This window comes from Pongo pygmaeus, chromosome 14 (assembly GCF_028885625.2).
Source record: "Pongo pygmaeus isolate AG05252 chromosome 14, NHGRI_mPonPyg2-v2.0_pri, whole genome shotgun sequence".
NCBI classification, from domain to species: domain Eukaryota; kingdom Metazoa; phylum Chordata; class Mammalia; order Primates; family Hominidae; genus Pongo; species Pongo pygmaeus.
The window spans coordinates 121218250-121240239 of NC_072387.2; the positions used below are offsets into that span (position 1 = coordinate 121218250).

At 42.4% G+C, this 21990-nt stretch overlaps 1 protein-coding gene across 34 annotated transcripts in view; it reads left to right on the forward strand.

The window, feature by feature from the left end:
• The window catches only part of ARHGEF7 (Rho guanine nucleotide exchange factor 7), a 191828-nt gene that overhangs the window by 109994 nt on the left and 59844 nt on the right, over positions 1–21990 (forward strand). For 32 of the 34 annotated variants that reach the window (XM_054447144.2, XM_054447148.2, XM_054447141.2 and 29 more), the window contains 3 exons: positions 9918–10006; positions 20948–21042; positions 21275–21370. In XM_054447144.2, coding sequence (XP_054303119.2) covers positions 9918–10006; positions 20948–21042; positions 21275–21370 — 280 coding nt within the window. Of the gene's footprint in view, positions 1–9917; positions 10007–18366; positions 18421–20947; positions 21043–21274; positions 21371–21990 lie in introns of those variants that run through there. The other 2 variants (XM_054447162.2, XM_054447159.2) reach the window with 2 other exon arrangements.

Sequence of the window (21990 nt, forward strand, 5' to 3'; positions counted from 1 at the left end):
TTTGGAATTAGGTTTCCTGTTTTGAAGAGTGTGTTAAATGTATTTTGATTTATAGTTAATTAGTGCTTGATTTTTCTGAAAACAAAATTGTGCCAGGTTCCAAACTTAGAGACTTCTCTGACCATCATGTTAGGGTCATTTCTTTATTCATGAAAACACTGACTTCCTTTAAATTGAGGGTTTCTCTTCTGCATTATATTTTAATTTGATGTACAAATATTCTTACTGAGTAAACAAGAACTGAAGTTTTTCTCTAAATGACATTTTTTTAGGCTGTTTATCTCCAGATAAATTGACCAGATGATCCAAGATTCACCTCTCCTGCTTCCCTGGGGAAGTGTAGCCATTGGTGGTTTGCCCTCTTGTGGTCAGAGATGGAATTGTTCTCACCGTTGTGTGTTTGTGCCTTTTAACCTGTGGTGTAGGATTTCTTGAATAGTCCCTCTTTGAAGACAGATAAAATTTTCCAGGATTCTGTAATAACGATCTTTCTAATGCTTGTGTCAAAAGCATCGTATATTATTCCTGAATATATACAGTCTTATGGAAGGTAAATAATTGTCACTTAGCATTTATTTTCTGTGCACCTTTTTTGGTTAGGTAAAACCCATGGATTTCTGTAGCTTTTTTTTTTTTTTTTTGAGACAGAGTCTTGCTCTGTTGCCCAGGCTGGAGTGCAGTGGCATGATCTCAGCTCACTGCAACCTCCACCTCCTGGGTTCAAGCGATTCTCCTGCCCCAGCCTCCCAAGTAGCTGGGATTACAGGCGCCCACCACCACGCCCGGCTAATATGTGTATTTTTAGTAGAGACAGGGTTTCACCATATCAGCCAGGCTGGTCTTGAACACCTGACCTTGTCATCTGCCCGCCTCAGCCTCCCAAAGTGCTGGGATTACAGGCATGAGCCACCGTGCCCACCGTCTACAGCATTTTTTACAGGCTGATGTGTATTTGTGTTTTACACCCACCCACCCTCACTCTTACTCCTTCGCTTCAGAATTTCCTAAATTCAAGGGAGAAGTTGAGGAGAGAAGCAGCAAGGTCCATTCTGGAAGTGAGTGGTGATGGTGGTTGCTGTGATTGGATAGAAGTGGAGGCACTCAGCCGCATGTGGCACACACGGTTAGCAGCTGTGAGAACACACCTCGTGCTCTGTGTGCTTCCAAGACCAGTTTTCTGTGTGTGCATGTGGACTCAGGCTTTTTTAGATGATTATTTCTAACGTGCTGACTTTAGTAATTCTCCTATTTCTGGACAGCTTATTATCTGTTGTAAAGACATTTCTTTTAAACGCTGTTTTGGGGGCTGGTTAGCTTGAGATGATGACTAATGATCTGTGTTTGGCAGTAATGTCAGAGCTTAAATGGGACTGTCATTTGCTGATCCACAGATCTTTAACGACTGTTCACATTGCCACTTTTTAAGTTGGACACTTTTAAATACTTTTTACTTATTTTTGACATAAAGCAACATGCAGCTGAATTTTGGATGTCGTTATTAATTGAGCTGTGGAGGAACAGTGTTTGATGTAAGTATAGTCTGTGCAGGGAAAAGGACAAAAGTACCACAGAACCTTGCTTTCCTTCGTGCCACTGGATGTGAGCTTGTGCTGTAGTCCGTCCTCCTCTCCAGTGAGGATTGGGTTTGGATGTGACACATGAGGCTGCATTACAGGATGGACCTCTCAGCACTATTGTTTCTAGATGTAATTGTTTTTAAACAAGAGAGAAGAACATAAATTAGAAGATATGGGCCCCCGAGGCAGGTGTAGGGAGCATATTATAGCATTATGTACAAAGGGGTCTTGGATTAGATGGTTTGGAAATGTTTCTGGCATGTGAAAGTGAATATTCTCCTAGATTGGTATACCAAGCATGTCCTCACTCAGATGTGGCTGTCTCCCATTGTCGGTGATGATTACACATCTTCCATTTCAGGGGCACATCCCATAGATCAACTGACTTAGAGTAATTAGGGGTCAGGTTGTTAGTCTTCCAGTATTAGAGCTTCTCTTTTTAAAAAAAGTTTTATTTGCATTTATGCTTAAGTAATTGTATTACTTACATGCCACATGCTTGTAGCATGTGATAGCCAGTAGACGGAAGAGCTCATGTGGGGAAGAGCAGAGGCCACCCACTCCCACAGCCCTGATCCAGGGAGAGCCGTTACTCACCTCCTCTTCTCTTCTACGTAGCTGCCTCGCAACTCATCACAGTATGCAGAGACTTCTCTGCTTTGATTTATAGGGCATATCTCACTTTATTGCACTTTGCTTTTTTTTTTTTCCCCTCTTACAAATGGAAGGCTTGTGGCAACACTGTTGGTGCCATTTTTCCAGCACCATGTGCCCACTTGTCCCAGTGCTGCATTTGGGTAATTCTTGCACGATTTCACAGCTTTTCATTATTGTATCCATTATGGTGATCTGTGATCAGGGATCTTTGGTGTTACTGTTAGAATTGTTTTGGGGTGCCATGAACCATGCCCGTGTAAGATGGCAGACTTAATCGATAAATGTTGTGTGTATTCTGACTGCTCTACTGACTGGGAATTCCCCAGGCCACTCATTCCCTGAGACACAAAAATACTGAAATTAAACCAGTTTATAACGTTACTATGGCCTCTTAAGTGTTCAAATGAAAGGAAGAGTTGCATGTCTCTCACTTTAAATAAAAAGCTAGAAATGATTAACCGTAGTGAGGAAGGCATGTATAAAGGTGAGACAGGCTGAAAGCTAGGCCTGTTGCGCCAGTCAGTCAAATTGTGAATACAAAGAAAAAGCTCTTGAAGGAAATTGTAAGTGCTACTCCAGTGAACACATGAATGATAAGCAATGAAACCACCTTATTGCTGATATGGAGAAAGTTTGAGTGGTCTGGATAGAAGATCAAGCCAGCCACAACATTTTCTTAAGGGCAAAGCCTAATCTCTTCAATTCTCTGAAGACTGAGAGGTGAGGAAGCTGCAGAAGAAGAGTTTGAAGCTAATGGAGGTTAGTGCATGAGGTTGAAGGAAAGAAGCCATCTCCAGAACATGATGAAAGTGCAGGGTGAAGCAGCACGTGCTGACGGAGAAGCTGCAGCAAGTCATCCAGAAGATCTAGCTGAGATCATCGGTGAAGGTGGCCACACCAACAGGCTGACTCTCTGGTCTGGGGTTAATGTAGCTGGTGACTGAGTTGAAGCCAATTCTCATTTACCATTCTGAAAATCCTAGTACCGTTAAGAATTATGCTCAACCAACTTTGCCTCTCTGCGCTGTAAGTTAGAACAACAAAGCCTGGATGGTAGCACATCTGCTTGTATCATGGTTTGCTGAATATTTTAAGCCCACTGTAGAGACCTCCCACTCAGAAAAAAAGATTCCCTTGAGCATGTTACTGCTCATTGACAGTGTACCTAATCACCCAAGAGCTCTGAGGGAGACATACAAAGAAATTAATGTTGTTTTCATGCTGCTAACACAGCATCCATCCTGCAGCTCATGGGTCAAGGATTAATTTAGATTTTTGGGTCTTAGCATTTAAGGAATACATTTTGTAAGGTCATAAATAGTGATTCCTCTAATGGATCTAGGCAAAGTAATTTGAAAACCTTCTGGAAGGGATTTACCCCTTTAGATGCTGTTAAGAACATTTGTGATTTATGGGAGGAGGTTAAAATATCAACATCAACAGGAGTTTGGAAGACGTTGATTCTAACCCTGATGGATGACCTTAGGGCCTCAGGACTTCAGTTTAGGAAGGAACTACCTGTGTGGTGGGAACAGCAAGAGAACTAGAATTGGAAGTGGAGCCTGGAGATGTGACTGAACTGCTGCAGTCTCATGAGAAAACTTGAATGGATGAGGAGTTGCTCCTTATGGCTGAGCAAAGAAAGTGGTTTCTTGAAATAGAATCTGCCCTTGCTGAAGTGCTGTGAACATTGTTGAAGTAACAAAAGATTTAGACTGTTGCAAAAAGTTAGTTGATAAAGTGGTAGCAGGGTTTGAGAGGATTGACTCTTAATTTTGTAAGAAGTTGTATGTGTGTAAAATGCTATCAAACAGCGTCTCACGCTCCAGAGAAATCTTTCATGAAAGGAAGAATCAATTGATACTGGCACACTTCATTGTTGTCTTGTTTCAAGAAGTGTCCATAGCCACCGCAGCCTTCTGCAGCCACTGATCAGTCAGCAGCCATCCATATGAAGCAAGACCCTCTACAGAGAGATTACAGCTTGCTGAAGGCACAGATGATTGTTAGCATTTTTTTAGAAACATTTATTTTAACTAAGGAATGTACTTTAAGACAGTGCAATTGCAAACTTAATAGACTACAGTATAGTGTAAACATAGCTTTTATATGCAGTAGGAAACAAATTTGTGTGACTCACTGTATTGCCATGGTCTGAAACCAAGCCCTCAGCAACTTCAGGATCTACCTATGTAACCCGTTTGACTTACCTTCTTCCTCCTACTTTCTTCTAGGTTTGTTCTTTGTGATTAATTTGTACTTCTGTTGGTTTCCTCTGTTGGTGTGCTAAATGAGATGCTTTGGTCTTATTTGTATTTCGGTGACATTTGGCAGATACCTCCTGATGCCCCATTTTGTTCCGTGAAGATTCACCTTGACCCTTTTCTCTCTCCTCCCACGTTCTGCCTTTACTCAGCTGTATCTTTCTGTTGCATTGTCAAGGTTGTTCACAGTTACACCAGTTACACTTGGCTCTAAAGCCACACCCAGCATCCATTCCACAAATACTTACTTTGGTGAACACTGTTGTGGGAACTGAGAAACACAGCAGTGGGAAAACCAAGAGTGTCTTCCCAGAAGTTATGAAGCACATCTGAGGCGTCCTGCATGGCACATGAGGTAAGCGTGAAGGTCTGTGCTTTCTGCTCTCTATTGGCATCAAAAAAAGAGGAGGGGGCGCTTTTATAGAATGAAAGAGACTTTGGAGGCACAACAGCCAGATGTGCTGTGCAGACTTTATTTGGTTCCTGATTCAAATAAGCTGACATCAGAAAGCCATTGTTTTGACACACAGGAAGATCTGAATATAGACTAGGCATTAGATACTATTTAAAAATTATTAATGTCATCAGGTGTGATAATGGTCTGAGGTTAGGGTTTTGAGTTTAAAGAAGAAAAGCTCCCTTTACTAACACTGAAGTTTTGGTGAGTGGAGATGACCTCATCTCTGAGACTTGCTGATAGTGCTTCTAGCAGAGAACACGGCGGGAGTGGATGAGGCAGGCTCGTTGCTGAGGACTGCTAACACTGTTAAGAGTATATACATAGTCATTCTCTGTATGTTTATGTATATTTTTACGTTTCTACCTTAAAGTTTGGGAAAAAGTAATGGCACAATTATAACATTTTCGAACAAAGATCGAGCGTATTAGCAGATTATCCCTTGAACAACTAGGAGGACGTCACCCGAGAGGAGGGTGCACGTGATTCAGGAAAGCAGCAGGCAGACACTGCTGAGCACGGGCAGACATACACAGGCACTGACTCTGTGAACTCTGACTGCGTGAGTAACAGCCAGCAAACCACGCACAGAGCCCCAGCACAGAAGGTCGGAAGAGGACGTGGCAATTCCGAGTTTTTCAGGGCCATGTCTGCTCTGGTGGTTGAAGCCAACGGTGATGATTAACTCGACTTTGCTGGGTTGGTGACGCATCACAAATGAAAGCGTAACCACTGAAACAGAGGGAAGCGGCTGGGTGGCTTTCAGTCAAGCGGAAGAGGCAAGTGAGGACTCACAGAAGTGTGCTCTTCTCAGAAGAGGCAGAAATTCCCAGCCCTGTGATGGCGGAGCTGCCTCGGAGTGGGGGCATTGCACCTGGCTCTCCGGACCTGGCCGTCGCCCAGCTGTGCAGCGTTCCTGTGTGTCTCGGTGGACTCTGGTTTTGCTCGGGCTGGCTGTGCTTCCTCAGCCCAAGGAATCCAGAGCTCTTGAGTTCCAGAAAGGATCTTCTCAAGGACTACTTCCAGCTCGCTCCCTGATTTTTCTCCTGAATATCTTACTAGATGTCTTATTTTGCCCTCTGTTTTAATCTGCGTATTTTAATCTACTTTGTGTATCTGTTTGTTTCACTGTGCTGTATTATCCATTCCTCTGCCTGTCAGTTCATTAATTCCCTCCTCACGGTGATACTAACCTGTTTGTGGAGATTTCCATTTTAGTGACCATATTTATCTGTAGAAGTTTTGCTGCCGCTTCAGATGTTTTTAATCTTCATGGCGCCTTTTTTATTCGTTGTGGTTGGTCGTAATTGCATATCTCTCCTGTCATTTTAAACAACAGATTACATTAGGTCTTGATTTTCCTCTTATTTCTACTTTGGGGAACCTGGTCCCTTTATATGCCACATCTGCTCATACCCTCCTGGCAGCTCAGTACCTTCTGTGGCTGATACTGTTTAATGGTGGGCTTATTCCTGATGGTGGGTTCCTGTGTACCCTGGGTTGTAGAAATATTTCTACAGAGAGGAGTAACATTTGCTTCTTAGGGGTTCCTGGAGACTTTTTTGTCCCAGGCAGGTACTTGTAGTCCTGCAAGAGAAGAGCATAGGTTGGAGTGGTCCTGCTAAGCAGGTGCAGGCTCTGGGTTTTGGTTTCTTCTAGGCTGTGCCCCCATCTGTGAGCAGCCTGCACACTTCCTTGCTGTTTCTCTAGACCAGTGCATAGAAGCTTCTAGACATCTTTGCATCAGCTGTGCGGGTTACTAAGGGATCCAGTTTTATTTGCTTGGGTTGGAGCAGGTCTGTTTTCTTCCTGCACTGGGTGTAGCCCCAGCTGCTGGAGCCTGGAGGCAGGTCTGTCTCTGCTCTCCTAGTGAGAGGGTTTCCTCTTTGCTTTTGGCATGTCGTCCCCTCTTTTTCTTTTACACATCTATATTTAAATTTTCTTGTTTTCAGCATTTTTCGAGTTTATTTTAAGAAAGGGAAGACTTGCTGCCCCAGTCAGCCCCTGGAAAGGTAGCACTAAGCTACATTCTCTTGGTTCCCCACACTTCAATACCAGTGAATTTTATTAATTTTTAGCTACCAGATGGGCCAAATAATGCTGCTTTTCTTAGGATAGTAGGGCAGTTGAGTATTTTCTAATCTATTTCCTGGCTGTGTGCTTTTCCATCTGTTATGAATGGCCGTAATTTAGCCTCTCTTAATTTCAATGCTGTTTTTTGGTAGAAGCTACTAGAAGACTTCCTAGGCTGCCCGGGAGTTACCTGTGCCCCTGCTGCCCCGCGCCCCTCCTGTTAATGGCGCATTTCTTCTGGCGTGACCGCCCCAGGAGCCTGGACAGTGGTGGGGCAAGCAAGGAGCTTTGCATCAGAAGCCAGGAGTGGCCTGGCTGGGGTCTGGCAGCCAGGGGCTTCCTGTCTCCCCTGCAGGGTCTCCTGACAGCAGACCCACCTTGGGCGTTTGTGGAAATTGCGCTTCCTGATTGGAAGCAAGGGCACGTTGTGGGTGGCACACCTCAGCGGTACCTTCTTGTTGAAAACGAACCACGGGGTGTTTTGGGGAACGTGATCTTGAGACCTTCCATCCAGCAGCCAGCAGAATTGGGAGCTCTTTTTTTCTAAGGGAGAAAAGGCAACCTGCCTGGACTTAATCTGATTTGTCGGGGTTTCTAATGCCTGTTTTTTATTTTTATGTAATGTTAGTAACCTGAAGCTTTTTCTTTTGAAAACTTTTTTCTTATAGTTCTTATAGTAAATTAATTGAATTTTATTAACTGTGGTGTTGTGAGGTATGTCTTAAGTTTAAAATAACAGAGCTGGCAAAATCATTACTTTTAAAATAATGCAGATTCAGGGTCACTGTTATGAAGTTCACTTTACCGGCATGCATGCTGACGTGTGGCTTATGATCGCAGTGGCTGTAATTTAGTTGTGGACAGTCTCCCCTGTAATGTTGTTTTCTATCCTGCCTCCAAATTGTAGATTTCAAAGATGAAAAAAGTGTTGTTTTTCCTCAAATGAAAACATTTCATAGTTTTTTCTTCTACAATTAAATTGTTAGCTGTAGAAAAGAGATTGAGTAGGAAAGTGTGCTAGCAAGAATAGATTGGTTTTCCTCCTCGTAGCTCTTACAGTATAGAAGGGATTTGTTTCCTGTGGAGTTTTGCTTTCCATCCTGTGGGCAGAGAGAATTCTTGCAACTTGCAGCGGCACCTTGTTTTGTTGTTTTCAACCACCTGGAAACACTTAGCAGTGAGGCATTGAAGGAAGATTTAGGAACTTGACAGTGAGGCATTGAAGGAAGATTGAGGTAAACGGCTCCACAGGAGGAGGACCCGAGGTTAAGGAGCATGAGATTGGTTTGGGGCATTCTGGGTTTCTATTGCCAGAAGATGATGCAGATCCTGAGGAGGCAGTTGACGTTAGGGACCTGAAGCCTTAGAGTGTTTGGGGTTGAAGGCACTGTTTTGGGATATACTACCTCAGACCCCAGGACACTGAGATTGCGGATGGGGCATGGACTGTAGGCAGGTGCTGCTCACACACCAGAGGGGAGGGGTGTGTTCCCACCCAGTGAGGGGGTTCACATGGCAGGATTCTTGCAGTGGAGGTGAGCTTTGAGGGAAAACTAGTAGGGACTGAGTCCCCTAGAAAATGCTCATCAGAATTTCTTGGGGAAGAATGTGGAAAAAAACCTCTCCCTTTCCTTTGTCCCCACTAGCCCCAATTTGATACACTGCTCTGTAGCCCTGGAAAACCAGTGGTAAACAGAATCCGTAGAACCAATGTTCGATATACACAACCAACGTAAGATGTATAGAACGTAGAATCAATGTTAGACCTATCTGCCCACCCCCTAGAACTGTTGGTAGATCTGCCCCGTGGAACTGTGATAAACAGATACACACACACACAACCATTGATAGGCCCACCCTATAGAACTGTGATAGACACACCCTATCCATCTAACCATTAATAGAAATACACACGTACCCATAAAACCATTGAGAGACAGAGGGACCCACCCCATAGAACCAATGATGGACACCATACACTGTCTGCAGAACTAATGGTAAAGACACAGACACTGTCCGTAGAACTGATAATAGACACACACACACACCCGTAGAACATAGACAGACCCACCCACACAGCCAGCAGTGGACACACCCACACTGTCCATAGAACCAGTGATAGAGACCCCCTCCCGTAGAACCATTGGTAGACGGGCCCACCCCATAGAGCTGATGACGGGCATGCATGGTGCCAGGTTTTTGTTTGGCAGGTGTTTCTTCAGCACCTGTTATGCAGAGTAAATATGTGTTGAATGGATGTGGAGCGAAAGCGGTGCTGTTTTAAAACATCGGAATCCTTGCTGAAATCAGGGCTGCTTTAATGGTTTTGCCTGGTGTGGAAGTGAAGGCGGTGTGGGTTTTTCTTGTTTTTGCTGCTGCTTGAGATGACTTTTCTTTCTCCTCCTTGTCTCCTGTGAGTGATGGTTATTTCAAGCCCTGAGCCAGATCCTGCTTGTTTAGAGAGACTTTTCCATTCTGAGGGATCTGAATCCCTAACTTTTTAGCCCTGATGTTTTAATATTGTTACGTATCTGCCAAAATGCCTTTTATTTGGGTGACGCTTTATATTTACCGCACTATGGAATTGTCCTTGTAGCTAAACTGCTTTGGTTTTGGCTGACATTCATGGGGCAGTCTCTTAGACGCCTTCAACTTGAAACTGGGAGAACAGGGTGGGGATGGGGTGCTGTGATTGGCCTTGGTGAGCCGAGCCTGAGGGACTGGGTTTCTGAGGCACTGAGGGTCACTGTGGATGGCCTTTTCCTTGGCTTGCTGTTTGGCTTGTTAATTCAGTGAGGCTGCTGGATGAGTATCCTTGGCCTGTGTGAGGGGCTGGAACTTTTGTCATCTTTAGTACTGATCAGTAAAACTGTTACATTTTTATTTCAGAGAAGCCTGTGTCTCCCAAATCAGGAACACTGAAGAGCCCTCCCAAAGGATTTGATACGACTGCCATAAACAAAAGCTATTACAATGTGGTGAGTAATTGCAGAACATTTTTAAACTAACTGGTTTTTGACTGTCTCTAAAACTCAGCAGTGTAGAATATAGTGTAAAGTACCTAGAATAGGAAGAAGGAAATAAAGTTCATTCATCCGCCACACAAATGTAACCACCATTAAAGTTTTGGCCTGTTTCCTTCTAATCTCTGTATTTTCGTAATTGTATGTTTTTGTTTTAATATCGTGTATATGGAAACGTCCCTTGCTCTTATCCCATAACATAGTAATGTGGCTGTTTCCCCATGCCATAGCCAGTCTTCAAAAATTATATTTTAAAAAATGTATAATGTGATTTGAAAATTTTATATGCCATTCTGTTTGTATTCAGAGTAGACTGTAAGTACTTTAGACATAGGGCTTCTAATTTATTTTTTCTCTTAATATAGTATTTCCCAGGATTGATGCATAGGTATCACATGGCATAGAATTAGGGGAGCATGTCTAAACACTATACGTGTTAAAGACAGGTGTTTCTGGATCCTGAAATTTGCTGCTTAATATGTTCAGTATGTGATACTAAATCTGTGTAGTCTAATGCTGTTAAATGTATAGTCTCATGGTACTAAGTCTGTATCGTCTAAACCTTCTTTGTACCTAAGCTCATGTAGCAATTGCATGTTCTATAGAAATGGAAAATAATTTATTTTAAAGAATTTATTAAAATTTTAAACTACTCAACATGATAACAACAAAGTAAAACCTCTAAACATATGTATGTTTTGAATTCTGGGGAAAATGTGCGTTTGTTTTGTTATTTCTTCCCCTACTCCCAATCTTTATTTTCTTCTTGAGTAGATATAACTATGAACCCATGAGACCTTTGAATTGTTGGTGTGAAACAGCAGTTGATTGGTGTTTTTGGGCAGCAGTCATTTTATCGTGAGCATTTCATTTTCTGCTCCTGTTGGGAAACGGTGAAAAGTTGTGGTGAAATGGAGTCTGAACAGCTCCACCACGTGGACCTGTGCCACCGTCTCGTGCTGTGGGGCTTGCACTCTCAGCTTTCTCCTGAGTGCCCGCCTTCCACCTGCCCCAGCATCTTACTGCAGGACAGACTGGCCTGGGGACGCACTCATTAGTAACTGTTTATTTGGTGCCTGCTCTGTGCAGCTCTGTTAAAGGCACCAGGGTGCACAGTGAACAGAATGGCGGGTGCCTCTCCCCTTGCTGAGCTTGCACTTGGGTACGGGAACACATAATGGTCTTCTGTTGCCTCCATTTTTACTGCTTCTTTTTCATAATTTGACATCTCTGCACCTTCTTGTGAACAGGTCTCTTCATGCATCATGCCACTTCTCTTACCTTAGTGGCAATCTTTGACTTATTTTTCCTTGTATTTGGTCAACTCCGGACCCTTTTCTGCCTTGGAGACCCTTTTCTTTGCTTCCCCTCTTTCTTCCCCTTTTTTCATTCATCTTCATTTGGCTACCTGGACTCTGCCTTCTAGCTCACCTTTGTGGACTTTGAGAAGATCAGACTCCTTTTAGCCCGTCATGTGGCCCACGTTCCCCGGGATGCCTGCTTTCTGTCGTCTCTCCTAGTGCTCTGCATCGCCTTCATCCCTTGGCCTGTTGGGCATTTGCTCCTGGGATTTGACTCTACTAACTCATTTGCTTTTTATTGTGTAATGTAGTTTATGTGTAGTTTTGTGTACATAGCTACAAAGACAGTAGATGGGTTTTACGGGTTGTAGGAAAACTTGAGTTTTAACTACTGAAGCTGCCCTTTCCCCTTGCATTCTTGTATAAGACATTGCTTTCCTGGGGAAGGCTTCATGTGGTGAATAACACAGCCACAATCCACAGTGAGATTCCAAAGGGTGTGTTACCTTCTGTTATGGTTCAGGTCCAGATAATTGTGTTAGAAAAAATGGTTAGCAGTGTTTAAATTGGTGCCAAGGGCATTCTTTAGTTTCTCCATTAATCTTGCTTTCATTAGGCACTTTATAAAACCAGGCAACCATGCTTTTTTAGAAATCCTGGTGGGTTTTTCTTTGCATTATATATTCTGTAATACTTCTCAGATTGAAGCATAGTCGATACCTTCTTCGTTTTCCTTCTCTAACTGTCCTTTTACAGAGAGAATAGCCTGGGTATTATAAGTGCTGTTTTCTTCGAATCAGCCAACTCTTTCATACAGAATGATGGAAAACACCTTGATCTCAAAATCACATCTAAATTGTTGTCTATATAAAGCTGCATTTGTAAGTAGCACATGGTAAAATTACAGTTGTTATAGAAATAAACTCATAGAATTCATAGAGAATCATCTTGTGATGTAGTACTCTCATTTTACAATAGAGAAAACGAAGCTAAGTGCCTTGTCCAAGGTTATACACTGGTTACTGACTAAGCCAGGAATCAATTTCAGCTTTCCTTAATTTTATATTTGTAAATTGTACATAAAAATAGAGAACAGAATACAACACAGAACAGAACATGATAGATAATGTGTTAGGCATTTCCACACCCCCTTTTGTAGTTGCGTTTTCACAGAAAACTATAAGGTCTAGGTGTTTTTAACCCCACTGAGAGTTGAAAACTTACTAAAGGGTAAGACTGGTGTGGACCAATGGTGTTAAGGAAAGTTACATGAATGACTTGTCTTAACTTGGGATCAGTATAATAGAGTTGAGAGAAGAGTATTCCATGTGAAAGTACCAACATTTTGAAATTAAGAGACAATGAGACAGGTATGAATGGGATGGATATGTGTTTTCCTGCTATTGTATAATGGTTAAGATGAACACCAAAAAGACACTGGAAACTAAAACTTGTAATAATTTATGTCTGTTATTATGGACCACTCAGTAACTATTTCTCTCTCCTCTCCTTCTGGGACTCCTGTTGTGCGATTAGTCAAATATAGACAATATTTGAGCCATTGTCTTCATACTGTCCTTTAATTTTTTAAACATAGTTTCCTTTAGTTCTTTGGACATGTTTATAATAGCTGCTTTGAAACCTTTATCTCCTAAGTCCACTATCTGTGCCCCCTAGAGACAGTTTCCATTGACTGCTTCTTGTGTGTGTGTGTGTGTGTGTGTGTGTGTGTGTGTGTGTGTGTGTGTGTGTGGGGTCACACTTTCTTGCATGTCCTATAATTTTTTAAATTGAAAACTGGACATCTTAGACCTATTTTAGCAGCTCTGGATGCTTGAAATCCACCTCCCCTGGGATATACTGTTGCTGTTGCTGTGTCTTGCTCAGTGATTCACCTAGAGCACTTCTGTAGTTTATCTTCCCATAGTCACTGATGTCTATTTTTATTTTTTTTATTCTTGTTTTTATTTTTAATTCTGTCTTTCTAGGATTCACTTTTGGGTAGCATAATTTAGTATTCAGCCAAAGATTCACCAAAGATTGTGCTTAAACACCTTTAACAGTTCAGGTATTACGGCTGACACCAGTAATCCCAACACTTTGAGAGGCCTAGTCGGGAGGATTGTTTGAGGCTAGGAGTTTGACACCAGCCTGGGCAGCATAACAAGACCATGTCTCTACAAAAAACCAAAATTACCTGGGCTTGGTGGCAAATGCCTGTAGTCTTAGCTACTCGGGAGGCTGAGGTGGGAGGATTGCTTGAGCCCGGGAGTTTGAGGCTTCAGTAAGCTATGATTGCACCACTGCACTTCCAGCCTGAGCTACAGAACAAGACTGTGTCCCTAAAAAAACAAAAAACACCTCTGACAGTGAGGTTTCACTCTTTGCCAGTGATCTGTATGGGGTTGGGGAATGCATTCAAAGAGGGAGCTGGGGAGGAGCATGACTTTTTAAAAGTTAAAGGCAGTGGATGAAATGACAAAGGAAAAGATAAATCTTTTAGGCTACCTAATGAGAGTTTAATATATTCCTTGCCTCAAACAATATAAGCCAGATCACAAGTTAATTGGAATGTTATTTGCATCAGGTATAATACAAAGTTATCCTTAATGTCTGAAGAGCTCATTAAGACAAATACCTGAAGATTAATAGATAAATGGGAAAGGATGTGAACAATTTAAAAAAATGGTAAACACTAAGGCTTTGAAAAAAAATAGTTAAACTCACCATAAAAATTTTAATAGCCATATTTTCTGTAATCAGTGAGCAGAGATTTAAAGAGAGAATCTTTAGTTCTAATGGTAGAAATGTAAATCCATACAGAGTTTCTCAAAAGTAATATGGCAGTTATATATAGAATTCTGAAAGTGATCAAGCTCTTTAATTTAGGGCTTTCTCTTTAATTTCTAAATTTCTTGAAATCCATTCCAGAGAATTAACCTGAAATATATTCAAAGATGCTTGTGTAAAGGCATTTTCAGAGGATTATTTGTTATAGTAATAAATTGCAACCAACCCAAAATAAACAGTATGAGATGAATAGTACCAGAATGATTAAGCGATCAGTGGTTTGTCCATTTGCAATTATTAAAGTGTACATGAGCCTTTAAAAATACAAAAAACATATATTTTCGTATTTTCGTGTTAAGTGCAATAACAGAATATAAAATTACATAGGTGATATGATCTCATGGTATTACAAAGTTGACATACAAGATAGAAGACATTGTGCTAGAGAATGGTTTCTTTCCAGTGGAGGAATTTTAGCTTCCCACTAATGTAAGGGATAGTGATTATGGGGGAAGTCTTTGGCACCACAGTCCAGGATGTGTTGGAGATAGAAACAGGGGCCCCTGAGGCTAGGGAGTAAGCCAGCGTGGAACATGGCAGGCACACAGGGCCTCGGGCTTGGAGAGTGACGGGGAAGGGAGAGGAAATCAAGATCTCTTAAATGCAGCTCTTTTAATTTCAATTAGTTTTTGTGACACAGCTAGCCACTACTGTTGCGTCTATTTTCTCATGTACGTACTGTTTGAAATCAGTCTGTTAGCTGTATCTTAGGGTGCCTTTGTTGTGTAGGTAGTAAGATCAGGGTGGCTTGATGCAGTGGAAGGTGTACAGCCTTTTTGTTGAATCATCCATGCTGCTTAGCCTGGGTGGCCAGGAGCTCTGGCCCTAGCTTCCTGAGCCCAGTTATCTCATTTGTAAAATGAGGTTGGTAATGCTGGCCCTGACCTGGTAGTATTAAGTGGACTGACAATTGGCCTTAAGGCCTCCAGCAAAGTGCTGGACCTTAGAGGTTTTTGTGTTTATTGAGAAGAGTATTTAAGAGGATTGGGAACAGAAGGCATCACTGAGGCCACCATACCATTCTGTTTGTAAACCGGAATCCCTGTAGCTTTTGAGGGTGACCTGTGAAAGCTGTAGCCAAGGCGGCCTGATCATATAATTAAAGGAGACAGATTTGTGACCTGATGTGCCCGAGCTTGGTGGATTTGACAGTGAAAGCACACTCGTTGCGCCCATGGCATGGTGACTGGCATCTTTGCTGATGGGGATCAAAGGAAGGGGTTGGATGCCTAGGCTGGAGAGAATGATGGTCTAGAGTTGCCTCTCGGGGGGATGAGGAGCACCCTGCTCCGTCATTAGAGAATGAGGTTTCTTAAGTCGCTGACTGGGAAGACACAGTCCTTATGGCCTTCCCTGCTCAGCGATATACACTACGGTTTGATTTTATAGGCTTTCTGTATTAGTGCGTTCTCACGCTGCTGTGAAGAAATACCTGAGACTGGGTAATTTATAAAGAAAAGAGGTTTAACTGACTCACAGTTCCACATGGCTGGGGAGGCTTCAGGAAGCTTACGGTCATGGCGGAAGGCACCTCTTCACGGAGCAGGGGGAGAGAGAATGAGTGCCAGCAGGGGAAATGCCAGATGCTTATAAAACCATCAGATCTTGTGAGAACTCACCATCATGAGAACAGCATGGGGGAACACACTGCGCGCCCCTGCTCCCTCCCACCCCCCCCCCACCATGATTCAGTTACCTCCACCCCGTCCTGCCCTTGGCACATGGGGATTATTACAATTCAGGGTGAGATTTGGGTGGGCCATAGAGCCAAACCATATCACTTTCCCTGTTATTTAGTGCATTATTATAATACTGTGAATATAAGGTAATAGGTAGCATCACTCTTTCTAATCCATAAGTGTATAAAACGGTTATGTATCCTTAGATGCCATCACACACATCCACGGGCCTTTCCTGTGCTCCAGAGAAGCCCCACGCCTGTCTTCCTCCCTGCTCCTTTAGTTTCTGATGGCCTTCAGATGCCAGGCTGAGGAGGAAAACCTGAGCCTCCTGGTGACAGGGTGTCCTCTGTCTCCATCCATCAGCACTGACCCTAAACCCTGGTGTTGCTTCATCTCTTCATCTTCTGCTTTGCCCTTGGCTTTTCTCCACCTCGATGAAGATTCTTTCAAATCTTTTGACCCCTGAGGTCTCTGCTTGGGGCCTGTAGGTGGAGATGGTTAAAGATGAGGGGCCCTGAGGTATCAGGGAGGGTGTGCAGCTTGTGGGATCCCCTCTTTTCCTGGGCGGCGAGGTGCCTGCTGGCTTCTTTCACACTTGGCTCCCGTTGTTTTTCATGGGATTTCCTTGCTCTATCCAGACTAAGATGATTGTTTTTCATGGGATTTCCTTGCTCTATCCGGACTAAGATGATTGTTTTTCATGGGATTTCCTTGCTCTATCCGGACTAAGATGATTGTTTTTCATGGGATTTCCTTGCTCTATCCGGACTAAGATGATTGTTTTTCATGGGATTTCCTTGCTCTATCCGGACTAAGATGATTGTTTTTCATGGGATTTCCTTGCTCTATCCGGACTAAGATGATTGTTTTTCATGGGATTTCCTTGCTCTATCCGGACTAAGATGATTGTTTTTCATGGGATTTCCTTGCTCTATCCGGACTAAGATGATTGTTTTTCATGGGATTTCCTTGCTCTATCCAGACTAAGATGATACAGATGAAGGTTGTCAGGTAGGCAGTAGTGGAAGGCTGACACAGACAGGAGCTCAGTGTTGGGGAGAATCAAGTGACTTAATTGCAAGAAAGCCTGTCTTGTGAAGTAATTACCTCCTGACTGAAGGAGTCATTTAAGAAGCAGCTCCAGATAAGACTCCACATTGGGCTGGAAGGTCGAAGGGTGACTGGCTAGATGCCTTCCTGCTATAAGCCAATGACTGGCACTCTTGAGTAACCATTATAACCCTGTAAAACTCCTTTTTGTGAAAAAGGGAAACAGACCGATAGACTTGTCCAGCTGCAGGCAGTCAGTGGTGGAGCGCAGCTGGGAGCCCAGGTCCATGTGGCTGGAGAGGCCAGCTCTTTACCTGTCGCCATGCTGCTGTGCAGGTGCCATTGGCGGTGTCTGCTTCCCCCTGTGGGCTGGAGGCTTTGCAGGAGCCATTGCCTGTAAACCTTTAACATTTAGGAGAAACGTACCCCAAGACCTGCGAATCTCCAAATTTAAAAGTAATAGAATAACATTTATTTCAAAAGGTACAGTATCATAAAAGCATTTATGTGGTCCCTGCAAACTTTTTTTGAGAGCTAATGTTCCGAGGTATTGGTAAGGACCAGCAGTGCTAACCTACTACATTAAATCAGCAACGGGTGGTCGGGGAGCCACTGACTGCCTCATGTCGTTGTGACCCGTAGATGAGCCAGCAGGAGCTTCTGGGATTTCTTGTCAACACTCCTTCCTCCTCCTCCTCCTCCTCCTTTCCATGTAGTCAGATGTTTATTAGAGGCTACATTGTGTGGTGAACTACTGTCATGTAATTTACTTTTTGAAAATTTACCTGAAGTGTAAATAGACTGGAATGGAGAACATTAAATGATGATCTTGTTTCTCTGTAGCAGTGGACAGGGAGGGGCTGATTAGGTAGGGTGGAGGTAGATTTTGAATAATTGTGCCACTTTTTAGTTTTTCTTCTTGGACTTATACATTAGGATTGGGTTATGGAAATACAGTTGTATGATGATAAAAATCTTTTATACAGATGAAATAAAAAGACTAATGTTCTTTGTTCTCTTATGTAAATCAGTTATTTGTTTTTAAAGGCTGTTGATGACATAAACATATAAAACACCTACCAAGATTGACAGTGGAAGTTGTAACCCATTTGTAAAATCAGAAATACTAAGTACTCCTTTAATGATGCAACGAATAAAGTGTCTGTGTCTGTGAGGCGCAGCAGTGAGTCCTCTTTGTTTTGCTGTGCTCTGAGGCGGGCAGCGTAGGGATTGAGTGGCACCAGTGTTTGACTGCACTTGCCTCTCCAGGCCTCGTGACCCCCGGGAAGCTGGCACTGGCTGAGCTCAGCTCTCTGGGCCTTTCTTCAGCACTGTGGGTCGTAAAAGCTGCCTTTTCTCTGAAAACTGCGTGCGTCCTCTGGGTTCCCAGCGTTGGTGGGATGGAGCTGTGGCGTCCAGGCTGTGAGGTCTCATGGGGTCCTGCAGCAGCCAGAGCGTGCAGAAGACGAGGAAGGGAAGAAAGGTGGTAAGTGGCACCCAGGGCTGCGCCCCGAGGTCAGGAAGGCCAGCAACCTCTTGGCAGAGGGAGTGGGCACCCCAGCTGGAGCCAGGGAGCCAGGTCTGGCTGTGTGTTTGAGGAAAAGTTAAGTGTAACTTGAATTGTTTGGTTGGGAGTAATAAGGAATTGTGTTTAGCACCCTATTTGAAAATAGTGTTTAAGACTATTTGTTGAATTTAACCAACTTAACTATTCTAACAAATGTAGCTTTTTGGCAGAGGGCTCTTTTGAGTGTTTTTGGTGCTTAAAGGAAGCTTTCATTTCTACAACCAGCGCTTAGTGCTGTGACGGACAAAAGGTCATTGTATTTTATTCTTCTCATATTCGTGCTAGTGATAGTTTCTAGTGGCTGCTTTCTTATCTCACATAGGAACATTTTTCTGTTTGAAAATAAGTGTATAGGTCTTCAGGTGTGCAGTGAGCAGTGTTGGTAAGTTGGTATCCAATATTTAAGAAGCTAAATCATATTTCCTATCTTTAACATTGAAAAGGACTTTTCTGATACGTCTGTGACAGATCTTATTTTATCTTATTTAGCTCAAGATCCCATTATGCTTGGCTGGCTTCGCCCGTTGTTTTGGAGGACAGGCCTGGTTTAGAGTAGTGTCTCTGGGGTGTGGTGGCTGGCATCACGGTTTGCCTCTGCTCACCAGACCTTTGACATTTGTGTTCGACGGGAATTTCATAGAAGGAAGACATTGTGGTTGTGGGGTCAGCATTTCCCACGAAGAGCCAGCTGCCTGCAGGGCCCCTTGCTCTGGCTCTCCCACGGTCGTCTCCCATGAATAGATCCCTTCAGGGATGAGCCTGAGTTCCTTGTCACCAGTGGAAGAGCCTCTGGTTTTTTTTGCCCAAGTAGTTTAGTAAGTGATTTAATCAGATTTGCATTTACTCAGGAATGACTGTATTCCTTTCTCAGAGTTTACAGTCAACAGTAGCAAACAGAATAATGACCCGGGTTGTCTTTACTAAGGCTGAAATTTAAATTTAACTTGATGACTTTTTTCTTAAATGTTTAAATTTACATTTGGATTATCAAAAATTATGGGGACAAACTGAGCATGTTTAATATCTTTATTACTTCTGTACAATTTCTTTTGTATGAGTAAGTGAGAATGTATTGTTAGCTCTGGGAGACAAATAGCACATCTTGATGCATGTGCTAGATGCGCAGAAAATACGTGTAGTGTGATTTCCTGATTTAAAAAGCACTAGCTCTGTAACAGAGTCGGGTGAAAAAGAATGGAGGCAAGGATTCCACTTTCTTCACTTATGTCAGGTCCTTCAGGATCCTCAGCGCGGCCCTCACTCTCATGCCAAAGAAGACAGTGTGGTGTGGTGCAGTGGCAGGAGGACCTGGGGCCACTGTCTGGCTCTGCTTTTCCCAGCTGTTTGAGTTGGGAGAAGTCAGCTTCTCTAAGAGGAAAGGTTTTGTGTGCAGAGCATCTTGCTTGGTGCCAGGAGTGCGAGGAGCACCTGCAGTTCACATCCAGGTGCCTTCTCGTCCCGCCCTGGGCTGGGCCTTTGCTGCAGTGATAGCTGGTGGAAAGCATTCCTGCTTGGTTTCACCAGTTTTGCACTTTATATTTATCTGTCAGTTTTTAAGACAAATTATTTTGGCTAAATTTGCTACATTAATACAGGGTATTGGGAAACATTTTAATTTTAAGGTTAATTTATAATTATTCTGCTATCTTTAAATCAAGTAGTAAAGATTGTTAACATTGATAAACCTTTAGTTTTTAATAAATGTGGTAATAAGGTGTCTGAGACTGTCATATTCACTAGGGAAAGTCTATAGTTCCCAGAAATTGATTTCAGTTTTTAGATGCAATCTAAAGAGTAAACTGTTTTTTTAGTTGAGATTAATATTACATAGATTAAAATACATAGATTTCAAAGGCACAGTCCAGTGAGCTTTTACAATGTATATATCTGTTGTAACCGCTACCCAAATCAAAATACAGAACCTATCTATCACCTTAGACATTTACCTCATTCTCCTTTCCCTGTTGTCCACGCCCCCATCCTGCCCTTCACCTCTTCTCTGATTTCTGTCACCATAAATTAGTTTTGCCATCTCTTAGACTTAATACAAATGGAATGATGCAGGATGTCCTTTTGGGAATGGCTTCTTTTGCACCACACAGTGTCGTAGAGATTGATCTGTTTGTCCATGCAGTTGTGATTCTTGGCGGCTTTTCCTTTTTATCTAAACAGACGTGGCATCTGATGATGGAATTCATGCTAGGTATACCTGTGTCAGATATGGTTGGCAGTAAGATAAAGTCAGTTGTATGGCCTTAGTAATAATTCATTACATGGGTTTAATAGTCAATAATCACAAAGAATGATGTTGATACTCAACACTTTAGTATTACATAGAAGTAACAGTGTGAATTGAACAACGGCGATGAACTGTCCAAAGTGTATAAATCTTAGTGTCAAATAGCAATTGAAATGTCAAATAACACTTATTCATCATTTATTATAGGTGCTACAGAATATTTTAGAAACAGAAAATGAATATTCTAAAGAACTTCAGACTGTGCTTTCAACCTACCTACGGCCATTGCAGACCAGTGAGAAGTAAGTTAGATGATAAATTGCATTAACTGTAAAATAGTCTAAACCTTAGGCCGTTCTCTTCTATTTTCGGAGAATAGAGGGTTAAATAGTGAAACAAAATTTAGTGTACCAGTTTGCCTTAGACATCAGCTGTTTATTAGGTTAAGACTTCAATAGGACATTGGGATGGCAAAGGAGAAGAATATAAATAAAACTGTTTACATATGTTTACTGTTATTTTTCTTGGCTCTAGGTTAAGTTCAGCAAACATTTCATATTTAATGGGAAATCTAGAAGAAATATGTTCTTTCCAGCAAATGCTCGTACAGTCTTTAGAAGAATGCACCAAGTAAGTAAGATGCTAAAAATTTGCAACACTCAGGTTGGTATAATTGGTATTTAAAGGATTAAGTGTGAAATAATTTTAGAATTCACATTTCTAAAGATGCAAACTTAGGTTATTTTAAATCTTTTGGGTAAATCAGCTTTTATAGTAAAAGCTGTATTTTAGACTGTCTAGTTTGTATAGCAGGAATCTTCAGAGAAAGACTCAAGAATGGTGATTTTTAAGGTGTTCCATGGAGGAAGAGTAGGGATGAAGAGCCTCTGGGAGAGAAAGGAGAATGGCCTGACACCAGGACCACTGAGGGGAAAAGTGGCTCAGCTCCTTGAGTGCCCTGAGTGCTGCGCAGGGGGCCTTGAAGGCCAGGTCTTTCCAGCAGCATCCTGCAGCTTGCCTGCTGTTTCTGGCTTTCCAGAAGCAGATACAGTGCTTCTTGAAATAACATATTAGGTTGGTGCAAAAGTAATTGTGGTTTTGGATTGTGAATTTTAAATCATAGCTAGGCTCAGACACATCTTTATTAATCAAGACCATTCCAGTCAACACATTTTCGCCAGTGAGAAATAAGTTTTATTCCTGTAGCGTAAAAATCTGTGCTTCAGGATTCGACAGACTCTTGGAAAGCA